The sequence below is a fragment of the Eurypyga helias genome, unplaced genomic scaffold (assembly GCF_000690775.1).
Source record: "Eurypyga helias isolate BGI_N326 unplaced genomic scaffold, ASM69077v1 scaffold16182, whole genome shotgun sequence".
Taxonomy (NCBI): domain Eukaryota; kingdom Metazoa; phylum Chordata; class Aves; order Eurypygiformes; family Eurypygidae; genus Eurypyga; species Eurypyga helias.
In genome coordinates, this window is record NW_010238039.1 from 46,118 (window position 1) to 59,551 (window position 13,434).

The following is a 13,434-nucleotide window of genomic DNA, read 5'->3' on the forward strand; positions in this document are numbered from 1 at the left end:
TCTGTTTTCATTTGCCTTTCACTTCTCATTTGCAGCCTTTACGGGTTTGTGTTTAGGCTCCTCATCTGTCTGTCTGTGATATATAATGATCCTCGGCAATTTTCCCTGCTCTTTGCCCTAAGTTGTTGACTATCCATAAAACAGCCCATTTGGAATAACCTCTGGAAATTGCTGTATCCGCTCTTCACTAGGAGAGCCCTGGAGGCAAGATCAGTGAGAGGCCCGAGTCAAAGAACATTGCTGCATAATCTAGTGTCAGTCTGCATCAGTCCATCAGTGTGACAGAGGGCAAAATAAAAGGAAGGGAAAAGATATAAATAAGTACTGTGAGATTCATCTGTGCAATATTTAATCTGTATGAGAGAGCTTGGTCCAGGACCAGCTTCTCAGTTGCTTTGTGCCTTGCTACCAAACATTAACGTGGGCTCTCAGAGGGGAGATTGGCCCCTGTTCTCCCTTTCACACACCTGAGCCCATTGGCGCTACCATTCCTGGCACAGTTGGATGTGTGCTTTAAAGCTTGGGAATGGCTGTCATACATGCTTGTAAATGATGTGTTGTGCAGCAAGCATGGAAGGAGAACCATGAGTGCTGATGGACCCCCAGCCTACCTTTGCACATTCAAAGGGACAACAATGATTTCCAAGAAAAGAACCACAGAGAGAACTGCAGAAAAGCTCACTTTGCTGCAGCACCAGAGTTGATAAGACAATTACCCAGCTCCTTGCTTCACTCTGTCTCTGCACCAGCAGGTTAACAGCAGCATCATTTTTCCTGAAGATTCCCAAGACCATCTATTTGGGAATCAGTTGCTTTGTCACCTGCATGCCATCACTACAAAAAGTGGACTAAGGATCTGTCTAACAGTGACATAGCATGACACAGCAGCACAGAAACCACAGGCAAATTCTATATCCCATAGAGGTTGCTATAGATATCAGTGTATGGAGGTGGTGTTTGTGGAAGGCACAGCACAAAGGACTTCAATACTGTTTAACTAGGAGCTGATATTTTTCAGATGCACCTCAAGATCTAAGCATCCAGAGATTCTTTCTAACAGTTCTGAAGGCTTCCTTATAATAAGAAATCTGGAATCCTTATTGCCTAGGACACTACAGTCTGAGTCAGAAAGGACTAAGGAACAAGCTAACACTGACAGCCAGGTAGGATCAACACATAAGTTGATCCCCTTGAATTGCCTTTCTCCAGATTCTGGCATCCTAAGAATCCCATGTCAGAGTTCCCACATGTCAAGGGGGATGTTGGTTTCTACACTCTTTTTACAGTCAAGAAATGGGTGTAAATAGCTTACAAGTCACATCTAGAGTAAGTCTGGGGCTTCAAGAAAGTGGGCAACTCTGCATCAGCTGCCAGGCTCAGGTAAAAGATGGAGACTGTGCACTGTTTTCTAACTTGCTTCTGAAGCCCTTTGACATATAGGTCATAGAATCATAGAATCACAGAACGGTTTGGGTTGGAAGGGCCCTTAAAGATCATCTAGTCCCACCCCCCCTGCCATGGGCGGGGACACCTTCCACTAGACCAGGTTGCTCAAAGCCACATCCAGCCTGGCCTTGAAGACATCCAGGGATGGGGCATCCACAACATCTCTGGGCAACCTGTTCCAGTGCCTCACCACCCTCTCTGTGAAGAATTTCTTCCTGATATCTAAAAATCTGTTGAGAGGAAGAAAAACTTTATGAAGTTCATATATTTCCCTTGCTTTGTTGCCAGCATTTGAGTAGGTTAGCATGGCTTACGCTGGTGTCCATGCTTAAGAAGAGAGCTGAGAAAGGAAGGAAAACATGATACAGTGTGACACCTGCGGTCCATAAGCTTTTTAATTATCTGGATGAAGGACAGTGGGCACTCAGGGGACTTCAAATGGAGCCTACATCGCCGTCTGTCCATCTCAGCACTCAACACTTACCTGTGCTCTTCCCTGGCAGGCTGCTTCTCCTGCCTCTCCTGGGCTGCACGTTTGGCATTGCCCTGCTCACTCCTGCACTCCATCAGCGCTGACGCAGCCCTTGGGTTTGGTAGTGGTTTTAGTATGTGTTGTCAGGAGCGAGGTTCATGGCAGAATTCCTGTCTCACAGCCTGCCTATCCTCGTAGTATCTAGACATTTACTGAGATGGAGGTTAATTCGTTATATGCAGCTTCAAAACTATTCTAATCTTTCCTATACTTAGAGCCGAGTCCCCTTCCTGAGACAGCATAAATTGTCCCATGACCCCTGCCTCCAGAATGACCTACCCCAATTGCTTGTGCTGTGGTGAACAAAATGCTGTACAATGTCCACCCTAATCTGCTGTGGAACAGAGTTGTTAGGATTCGAATGGCTAGCTGAGGACAGGCACAGCTCATTGACCTGCCCTGCAGAACTTCAGCCACTGTTTTCCAAAGTGCCTGCACCACAGAGACATGAAAGTTAGGAGTGGAGATATCCTGTTCGGTTATCTGGTCCTTTTTTTTTTTTTTCCAGGAAACTCACAGCAGGATGTTTTCCTAACAAAATTATTCTAGTATTTAGTGCAACCTCTTCTCAAAAGTGCCTGCATGACAGAATCAGCCAGCTATGTCAAGGTACTAGGCACGTTTCAGAGGGGCACGGTGACCGCTGGGGTTGAGAGTCAGCATTCAACATCTTCTTGTGCAGTGCTTTCTCGTAGGCTTTCTTTGATGTGTGTTGTTGCTGAGCTGGCCAGGTCTGCTGCAGGCTCTTTCCTTTCTGCCTGGAACATCACAGTTGTCAGATCTGCTCTGGAAAATCAGGTGTTCATGCAGGTCACATTTAGATATGCGAGACCTAAGCTGGGTATAATATCAGTGGGGAAAATATCCTTGGAGTGGTGCTATTGACTTCATTAAACCCCACACTGGCCTGCGGGATGCCTTGAAATGCATTTGCTTGAAATCAGCGTGCCACATCCCAAATAGTGCTCGGCGTTTCTGCTTCCCACTCAGGCCATGGGGGGTGATGGCTCACAGCCTCTGATGGATTCGGGATCTGGTTTTCCTACGTCTGTACCCAGCAGAATCACAACTGCGTTCGGGACGGTGCTTTCATCGCAGGGAACAGCACTGTTGTGCTTACCTCCACAGTGCTGCAGAGACGTTTCCCACAGAAGCAGAAGGAGGAAAACCAAAGTGAAGCGTGTGACTTGTATGGTGATTCCGTTGTGCTGTCCCTGCAGGCAGGATCACCGTGGTGCCAGCTACTTGTCTTTTTTTAACTGTGTTTATGGCAGCTGAAGGGGAAGAGGCGAGGAGGACCCTAACAAGGTGACTTGTTTTTAAGCCCGTTTGGTGGTGTTTACCTATCTCACGCTATTCAAACACAGGTGTGTGTGTGCGTGAGGGGGTTGTGGTAGCTCAGTGCTAACAGCCAAACTAAACACCGGAATTTGATGGTGAGACAGTTTATTTTTTCTTCTTCTGTAAAATGAATATAGTGCTGGTGAAACGTATGCATAGACATCCTGGAGACTGGAACCCTCTCTCCTTGTAGCAGTTACATCCAGGCTGCACAAACCCTCTCCATGCCCATCTCTGCCAACTTCATCTCTCAGCAGGAGAGCTCCTCTGCAGTGATTTTGGGTGCTGTGGTCCTGGCCATCCCTGGCCACCACTGAAAATGACACAGCAGATAGCAAAGGAGGTGATGCCTGGGGGCAAGGCAGGATTTATCCTTCACTGCCACAGGTTAGGGCTATGCACTGGGAGGCAAACTGGAATTGTGACTGCTGTGCTGGACCAGGGCTTGAGCAAGCTGCAGGGAGAACAGTTTGATCTTCTCTGGAATATGTTTCTCAGCCAACCTTATGCCTAGTAAAAATCAGACAAGATCAACAAAATTAAAAAAAAAAAAAAAAAATCTAGTGAATCAGCATTAAAGCTCGTGATTGAAGTGGGAAGCATCAGGAAATACAGAAAAATGTCACATCAGAGATACTGACTCTCAAGTATGTTGCCATTTACGCAATGCTGTTCCCCTCCTGTGATTAAGAAGCCAAGTTAATATACCAGAATCATAGAACCTTTTAGGTTGGAAAAGACCTTTAAGAACATCAAGTCCAACTGTGAACTTAGTGTGTTCTTAATGTGTACACTTTTGTTATTTTTGTTTGTACAAAATAACAGCTCTTGGTTAGTACAGACTGAAACACTTTTTGGGAGGAAATATTTCCTGATTTAGTCATTTAAATTGAAACAAGAAATTATTTTGACCTTTATTGTCATACTTTTGACATAGCATGATTGGAAGTATGCACTACTATTGAGGGCAATGGAGGACAATTTAAAAATACTAATACGTAACAAAACCAAAATGGTAAAATAAAAATGTTCATAACTTTTTTTATGGCACAGGATTCGTTTTGGGGAGAAATTTTTAAAAACTCCAACAAACTATTTCTTGCAAGTCAAACATCAAAAAGTTGATGTTTCAGGTGAAATTAAAGTCTGAATTTATCCTCCCGTTACTTGAACTAAAATTAGAATAAAATTAGAGAGGATATGAAACCTCTTCCATGTGGCATAAACCAACCACTCAGGAGGACCTGCACAGCTCTGTCACTAATTTTTATCCTGGCAAGGAACCCTCTGAGAGAACAACAGAAGGATATAGGCAAAAATTAAGCCTGCTGCTATTCAGTCCAGTTCAGTCCTTTGTAACCCGAATATGTGACCTAGTCCAGGTTAGCTGACTTTAGGCACCTAATGTCTTACTGGACAGAATTCACCGTGACTGTTACGGGTGGCTGACTTATCAACCTCCTCCCTAGGGTCCTTCTGTAGCCCACAGAGACTAAAAGCTTCTTCTGGAAGGTGGCACTGAAAGCTACAGGGAAATGCTTGCATTTCCTGTTGGACCAGGATCTTCCTCACTCTTTGCTGGCTTTGTTGGGAGACCAGGAGGCCATTCTCCCACTGGCCATTAGATGGGTGACTCCAGCTCTTCCTAGTGCTCCTTCCTACTTGGATTGCTTGGTGGCTTAGTTAGGTGCATGAATTAAAGGTCTCCCTGGTTTTGATCCAAAATACTCAGCCCTGTGCCAGAGGAAGCCTTTGTCAGGCAGGCAGAATGAGCTCGCTGGTGGGGAGGTCTGGTGGGCAGTAGCACCGTGGCTGGGGCAGGACAGGAGAAGGGAGAGATGCCCTCTTCCCAGCAATGCTGGGAGACAAGAGGCTCAGCGTGCATTGATGGCACTGGAGTCTGGTGGGATCAGGAGAGGAGGGGAGGGAGGCACGATATGTGACCTAGCAGGAGCTGCACACACGTGTAAAGGAGGTGTCATGAGCTGTGGCCATGGAAAGGCACTGGTGAAGATGAATGTCTGTGTACGCTGAGCTCAGAGGTGATATCCAGCGAGTGGAACAAGTTACTGTGACTGCCCTTCTGGTTTATTTTTGTCTAGGGGAAGACAAGTATTGTCTTTTGTGTGCAGTATGTTTATAACTCAATTTCCCTTCTGACTGATGCCTTGCTCCATGCTCTCTTCTCCTCCTCCATCTGGTTTCTATTGTAGTTTTAAATGAGGACAGTTTGGCTGTCTGGCAGAACAAGCAGGATCTGTGTGACACCAGCTGCCTCTTCCAAATTCTAAACCTCCAGCACAGTTTTAATTATAGAAGTGTCAAGATTGGACACCTCCCCACCCACCCCTTTCTACGCCCGTGCGCACATGCACAGCCCCTGCTACAATCCCCATCCGTGCCCGATCTTCCATCAGGAGGGACGCGGCTCTGTGATTTACGTGTGCCCTGTGATGCCGATACAATCCTGTTGTAAAGCACATGCTGGAGTCTGTGCCTCCCTGCATTCAGGCTTGATCACAGCCTTTGTTTTGGTCCATCAGGAACCACATCTGAAATAATTCAAACCACCTCAGAAATAATTCAAACCGCCTCGGAAGCGCCTGGCAGTGGGAGGGAGCTGCTCACTGCTGCTTTAGCCTCACCTCCCCCAAGTGCCCAAAAAGCTCAGCTTTGTAGGGGATCAGCGCTGCTCAGGAATTTCAGAGCTGCAGGTTCTGCTCAAAGAAAACATTTAATGTGCTCCAGTTTCATACAAGCGCTGCATTTAGGGGCTTGCTTTGCAGGAAGCTGATGCAGTCCCTTCACCTCAAGGGATCTGAGGTCAAAGTCTGTAATTTTTGGTTGCAAGTGAAATGTGTCCTATGTGGGATTGGGTTTTTTTGACATCACAAAACCGCTACACATTTTGGGTAACTGGCTGTTTCTCTTCATAAGAGCCAACGACCTGGTATGGCAGGAAGTCATGTACATGATGAGTGAAGGGCACTGGCAGAGATATGCGAGAAGCCCAGGGCTGGAAAAGCAGGGAAGATGGCAGGGCTGGAGTAACGGATACTGGCAGAGCTCAGTGCATGTTGTCTGCAGTCTATGGGTTGTCTCTACTGTGGAGTCTTCACCCACTTTTAAAAACAGGTTGAATTTTATCCATTTGCTATGGATTATTCCCCTCAAGCCCCTTTTTTTGCTTACCAGTCCTCAAGAGATGGATCTAGCCCTCTCTGGGTTGTGTATAAGAGGTTTGCTTATCTGCCTGAGGCCTCTTGACCTAATTTATCACAAAGAAAGGTAAAAATCAGCAGAAAGATAGTGTGATTTAATAGATCTTACTTTCAAGAGGTCAGCTTGTCACAACAAACATCAGCACAAGCATTTTTAGTTGGTGTGCTTATTCTTAACACTGAGGTTTTAAAAAGTGTGTAATAAAGGGCACCATGGGCATGGACCCCATTTTTGTGGCAGCTAGGCACCATCATCTGAAGTTTGTAGGAAAGACCATTTAATTTTGGAACAAACCTCATCATGTGGGTCTCCTGGACAAAAAGGTTTGCTGTTCAATTCATTCTTTTTTTCCAGGTAGCATGGAGTGGTTCACTTACTCTCCCACCTAAATAGGTCTGAAGTGAACTTGGATCTGCCTAGCTTTCATCTTTGCTCTTTACATTAGGTTTATTCCCAGAGACCCCTACCAAGAAGGAAATCTTAATATGCTGTGTATGCATAGATCCTGCTGCAAAGATGGTACAGCCTGACCAGCCAGAAATGAAGAAGCAGCCCAAAGTGCCTTTCCTTTTTTTTTATTTCTAGCGTGCTCATCATCATATGATCTGAGGAGATCATATGATCATATGATCTACTGCAGTTACAGATAACCAGGTCTTACTCAGAAATCGGAAGGTCCTATTTCTTGATGTGTCACTTGGGCCTTTCTTGGCAGGCTTTTAAGGGAAGTTCATACTTGTACTCTGTCTCCTTCTGCATCATCTAATCCTCTTAGGAAGTAGGTGCTGTGGGCACTGAAAAGAATGCTTCTCATGTTCCTTCTGGAAGGCGCTGAGGTGCCTTCTCCTCCAAAGTCCTTGAGGAGAGAATCCTATAACCCTGTGACTTCTGTGGATGAAGCTTTGACTCTGTAGATGTTATCTGTTCTCTTGGTGTTTTCATGGTTTCCCATGAACATTGCTGTTATGTTAGGGCCCCTGCCAAAAGCTCCACTCTTAGTCTTAGCCCAACAACTTGAGGGTCTTAAAAATCTGCCCGAGGGCTTTGAGTGTGACACAGCACGATTAGTGGACCTGCATTCTGGTTCCCTGCTCCAAAAACCACAAAGTCAGATTTTCCCCATTGTTCCTTTAACTGAGGAGAATTAATCTGTTTGCATCATTCAGGTTTCCAAGTAATCACTGACACTTTGTGTATTTGGGCTGGCCAAAAGAGAAGGGTCAGGGCACACAAGAAGGACCTCTTTACTTCCCTTGGTAGGAGTCAGGAGGCAGAAGGGTAGCACTTCCCTGACCACCTGGGCTCAGTAATAGTGAGGTGGGCACGAGTTTGGGAGACTTCCTCACCAGGGCCTGTGCCACCCGTGAGCTAGTCCACCCGTGAGCTGTCTCTGGCCTCAGTGGCACCCTTGAGAAATAGTTATGTACCAGCTGGTTTTTGTTCAGGCTGTCCTTGGAGCGCTGTCTTTGGATACCACCTCACGAAGCGTGTGTTAATATATCGTTATGGTCCTGAACTTTGAGCAGAAGAGCCCAGGGAAGGTCCAGCCAGAGGCATTATCTCTGTGGTGTTGCAAAGAGGCAGTAATTGCTATGCCTGGCTTTCCAGTCAAATGTGTGGCTTAGTCTGTTTTCTTCCGTACAGCTTTCTGAATGTGCAGTGCAGCAGAGTCAGCATTACTGCAGGGAACGTTAACTTCTGCGTTTACTGACTCTTGTGCTTATGACTGCATGAAGCATTGCGTTAACACACAGTAGTTTCTAGCACCTAATAAGGAAGAGCTCTCTTACTGTTATTGTTATAGCTGTGGTTGTTATAGTAGTGGGGACAGGGAAGCTTGGACTGACCAAAAGGATGAGGGTTTCCTATACCTATAAAATGGGGGAAAATTAAACATATGCTTTGAGTCCAGGTCTTGATGTAAATGTTGTGCCTCAGGCTCCTCTCAGCTTTAAGTCTGGTTAAGTCTTTGGCTGATTATGTGGATGGAGCTCTGTTGAAGCCAACGTCAGATTTTGTCAGTGTGCAGATCTAGTCAATATTTGAACTTCATACCCCCTCTGGGGGAGTTTATGAGCAGCAAACTGTGGATATGTAGGCTTATATGGAAGTGCGAATGCCTCTCTGATTTTTATCCGAGCCAATCAGACCTTTTGGCACAATTCAGTGAGGCTGGAGCTCTATCTTGGGGAGGGGGGAGGTTCCCAGGACCTCATGCTTTACCTCATGCTTTCAATTAGAATGAAATTGCTTCTTTTTCTGGAAAGAAAAGAAAAAAGAGAGAAAAACTCTACCTTTCTTCGCAGAAGGTTTCTGTGACTTCAGGGTCAGTCGTTGTCATATATCAATGAGCTTGGCATGGCACAACTATAGCATATCCTCACTTTGCAAATTGCCTACAGCCACTTCTTGGGTTTATTTTTGGTTTGCCCTATATTTCTACCTTTCCCTGTACCTGCAGAGAGCCTCTGCTGTTGTTTCGTGAAACTGTCTCCTCTGTGGTGACTCGTGGAAGTTCTCAGTGTGTATTTATTGGGCATCTTGCTTTCCTCTCCTAGTCCCCTACGTGCTGAAGAGCTGTGCGGAGTTCATTGAGACCCATGGCATTGTGGATGGGATCTACCGTCTCTCAGGAGTGACATCCAACATACAAAAGCTGAGGTAAGGGCAATCTGCCCGAGTGACGGAGGGCGTGGTGACATTACTCCTTACCTTTTCCCTATTCACAGGGCATAGTCTGGGGGCAACAGAGCTCTACACTGATGCAGAGGATAAACTGTCTCTGAAGCTGGTAACAGGAAAATACAGAATTTCAGGGATTAGTCCATGACAAAATAAAAAATTCTTTCCCTCTGCATCTATTAACGGGAAAGGCCTGGAGGGCCTCAGCACAAATGCTGAGTTGTTCCCTTTTACTACAGGACAAAGCAATCTCTTTATATCATCTTGTGGTCCACTCGACGTACTATGGTAGAGAGAGCAGAGACCAGTTGAAACCTCAGGGCCTGATCCTGGGACACAATCTGAGCCAGGCTGCAGAGACGTCTCTGCTTTCCAGTTTGTTTTTTCTTCTAGCTGTAAAAGAGTACTTAGGGTGGAGTTCTGGGATACTACAGCTCTTATCTGCTGCCACTGCTACGTTTCTATATTGTTTCAGACAAGAGTTTGTTTCTGACCAATGCCCGGATCTGACAAGGGAAGTTTACCTCCAGGACATCCACTGCGTGGGGTCGCTCTGCAAGCTCTACTTCAGGGAACTACCCAACCCTCTCCTCACTTATGAGCTCTACAAGAAGTTCACGGTGAGACCCTTTGCTGCTCTCTTTCCTCTCCAGCAGCGTGGATGTGCTGCAGGTCCCTCCGTGACAGCTGTTTGGGATTCACTCCAACGTCCTGGCTTCTGGTGCATCTAGCTGCATAAACATTTCTCAGTGCTCTTCCCTTCTTCTCTTGTGCTGGCTGTCTTTCCCTGTCCTTGCTTCTTTCCTCCATTTCATGTTTATTCCTCTCAGTTTCTCTGTTTTTTCCTTCCTGTCATCTTGCTCATTTTTTACCGCATTGCTTCCTTGCTGTTATTCTTTCTCCCCACTGTGCGCCTCCTCCCAGAATTAATAATTCTCTTTCTTTTCCTCATTACTGTCCATCACTGAGAGTCTTCTGGGTCATGCAGGGCTTGTGATCATAATCACAAGGGAGCGGTTCCCTCCTCCCTGTCCCTCTGACAGGCCCTGACACCTGCGCAAACTGAATGCTCAGCCCGTGTGTAAAGCACCAACTTTTCTGCATCTGTAGCATTTTTCACACAGTTTGGGAGAGAGCAAATGATGACACGGGTTGTGCTAGCTACGGCATATCGGGTCCTTCATGATCATGTCAGAAATACAAATGGCAGAGGAAAGTGGCACCTGGCCAAGCAGAAATCTCCAACCTTCTTTAAGAGGATTATAACTCAAAGAGTAGTAACTCGATTCTGCAAAACAACCATGGACTGTACATGGATACAGTTGGAGCCTAGGAGCAGACTGCAGGGGAGCAAAAAAATAAGACAAAAAAGCCTGAATTTTTTAGAGAGTTGGCTAATTTTGATGACAGATAAGGTTTTGTTAAAAGGTGTCAGCCATCTATGCTTGTTGTTAAGGTTGCCTGCTTCTTACCTCTCTAAATCCACTTTGAGTTGTTTATGACGCCAACAAATTTAAATCTGGTCATTCAAGCTGAAATCTTAGGTGCCAGAGGTGTGAATTTTCAGCTAAAAGCATTCACCAGCTTCTTAACTGGGGTGGGAGGTTGTGAAGGATTGTTTCCTCAGTGATAGAAACATCCATCCTTTGTTAAGAATTTCTGTCATCCTACTATTTCTCATTTGCTGGGAAGTGGAGGGGACAGACATATTGCCAAAAATGTCAGATGTTGCAGAGAAGTTTTGCAAAATCGTGTCCGAATGAAACGGGAGGTGGCAAGCAACCTTAGCTTCAGGTGTTGCCTTGCCTCTGTCCTGAATCAAGCCCCTCCAAGTGGCACTGCTATGGCACAGGAGGCACGAGAGGGACCAGCAGAAGTTGTTCTCCAAAGCCTCTCTGTTGCTCATGGTGGGAAGAGACAATATTCTCAGCCAATCCGAAAAATCGACCTATATCCACAGGATGTAGGATGGGATTTCTAAACTAGACAGTCAGGATGAATAGGACCTTGAAAATGCAGAGTATTATTTGACCATTCACAGTAACTGATGAGTCTCATTCTTGCTGAAGCTATTTTGCTGGTGTCTTTCTGGCTATCAGTACTGATTTATGAAAGAAAAATGCTGTAGGGGAAACAGGAAGATTTAGATGGAAACTTTTTTAGGAAAGAATGTTTTGCTGAAAAGTGCAGTTTTGGGATGATGACTTGCAGTTTTTTTTAGATACATTTGGTAAATAGTTTTATTCAAAAACAAAAATGAAAACGCTTCTGTAACTGTCTAAATGTTTCTTTTACACATACTTTCTAAAGGAAATGTTTCAACATTAAATCAACACATCTAACTCGTAAATAAAACATTTTTCAGAAGAGGGTTAAACAAGCACAAATTTAAATGATAATTTCACTTTTGTTTGAGTGTGATGCTTTGATCAACCTTGAACAACTGTTTTTTAAAATCTTCTGCCAGCTCCCCAAAATGTTATCACTTTGGATTGACCTAAAAGGGATTTCTATTTTTTTTTTCCGGCTTTTCAGTTTGTCCGCTCAGCCACAAAATCCATTATTCGCGTAAGTCTACTCAGTAGGGATTTATAATGGGTAACCCAGCTGACAGGAAGCACACTCAGATACCAGGAGGAAAGAAAGAAAGCAAGACTGATTCCCCAAGGAGCAGAAAAGCTGCTAGGAGCGTGTGTATGCGTGGGGTGTCTGGTCAGGGAACGGTGGCAGCTGTGCCTCGGCAGAAGAGCACTGGTAGGAGTAAAGGATGCGTGCTAATCCCAGCCTGACTCAGTCGGAGATGTGTCTGAGATGGGATAGGCTCCACTTTGAGTCACCAGAGTGATTCAGACATTTGCGGCTAAGGAAAGTCAAATTCTTAATGACTAGGGAAGGGTTGGCGCTTTGGTCATTACTATCTCAAGTGCAGGGATGTAACATCCCAGTCATGACCTCACTGGCTGTCAAGTTCTGCAAAATGATGCGCCCTCATGCTCTCACTTTGCCATTTGGCATTCTGGTGATGGATGCTCGTTTCATGGCACAGATAACTTGAATCTGCTTGGCTGTTTCCAACGTGGGCTTAGAGGCATGGAGTACTCCCTTAGAGCAAATCAGCTGTAGGATGCCAAGCCTACCTTTTCTCTCAGGACTCCACTTGTTAACCAGGCCTTGTGAATTGTGTGCTCCCAGAATCACCAGCGGAGTAAAAAAAAAAAATCCAAGATTTTTAATTGTGTTTTACATCCCTTCTACTGTCCTTTGAGTGTTCTCTTCCCATTTGTGAGGTGAAAATTGAAATTACATGAATTCATTCATTAACAGACATATAATAAATGGAGCTATTGGTTCTTCCTTTAATTCTGTATTCTGCTGCTGTAATCCAGAATTTTGGGGAGGGCCTCAGATTTCAAAGGCACAACAGGTATGGGTCAGAAATGTGGCTTAGAGGTTTGAATGGGTCATGACCTCAGAGACGCTGGTATTCACTTGCTGTCAAAGCATTAGGTCTTTGAGACCTGGAAGTTAAGTGTGAGTATGAAAAACAGCACTGGGGAAGAAAACACCGTGTACAATCTAGCTGAAACCTGATGTTTCAGATGCACTAAAGTCTGTATTTCTGTCCTCCAACTTTGGACAAGGCCATTCACCTGGAAAACTTGTATGAAGATCATAGAGTCATAGAATGGTTTGGGTTGGAAAGGACCATAAAAATCATCTAGTTCCAACCCCCCTGCCATGGGCAGGGACACCTTCCACTAGACCAGGTTGCTCCAAGCCTCATCCAGCCTGGCCTTGAACACTTCCAGGGATGGGACATCCACAGCTTCTCTGGGTAACCTGTGCCAGTGCCTCACCACCCTCTCCAGGAAGCATGTCTTCCTGATATCCAATCTAAACTTCCCCACTTTCAATTTAAACCCGTTACCCCTTGTCCTGTCACTACAGGCCCTTGTAAAAAGTCCCCCCCCAGCTTCCTTGTAGCCCCTTCAGGTACTGGAAGGTGCTATAAGGTCTCCCCGGAGCCTTCTCTTCTCCAGGCTGAACAAGCCCAACTCTCTCAGCCTGTCCGTGTTAGCAGAGGGGCTCCAGCCCTCTGAGCATCTCCGTGGCCTCCTCTGGACTCGCTCCAAGTGGTCAATATCCTGCTGATGTTGGGGGCTCCACAGCTGGACGCAGCACTCCCGGTGGGGTCTCACCAGAGCAGAGTA

The 13,434-nt window shown here is 45.6% G+C and overlaps 1 protein-coding gene across 1 annotated transcript in view; it reads left to right on the top strand.

Annotated features, from left to right (window-relative positions):
* The window catches only part of LOC104506679 (rho GTPase-activating protein 31-like), a 57,133-nt gene that overhangs the window by 27,940 nt on the left and 15,759 nt on the right, over positions 1–13,434 (top strand). The window contains 2 exon segments of the mRNA XM_010147711.1: positions 9,100–9,202; positions 9,699–9,843. Of these exon segments, the coding sequence (XP_010146013.1) occupies positions 9,100–9,202; positions 9,699–9,843 (248 nt within the window).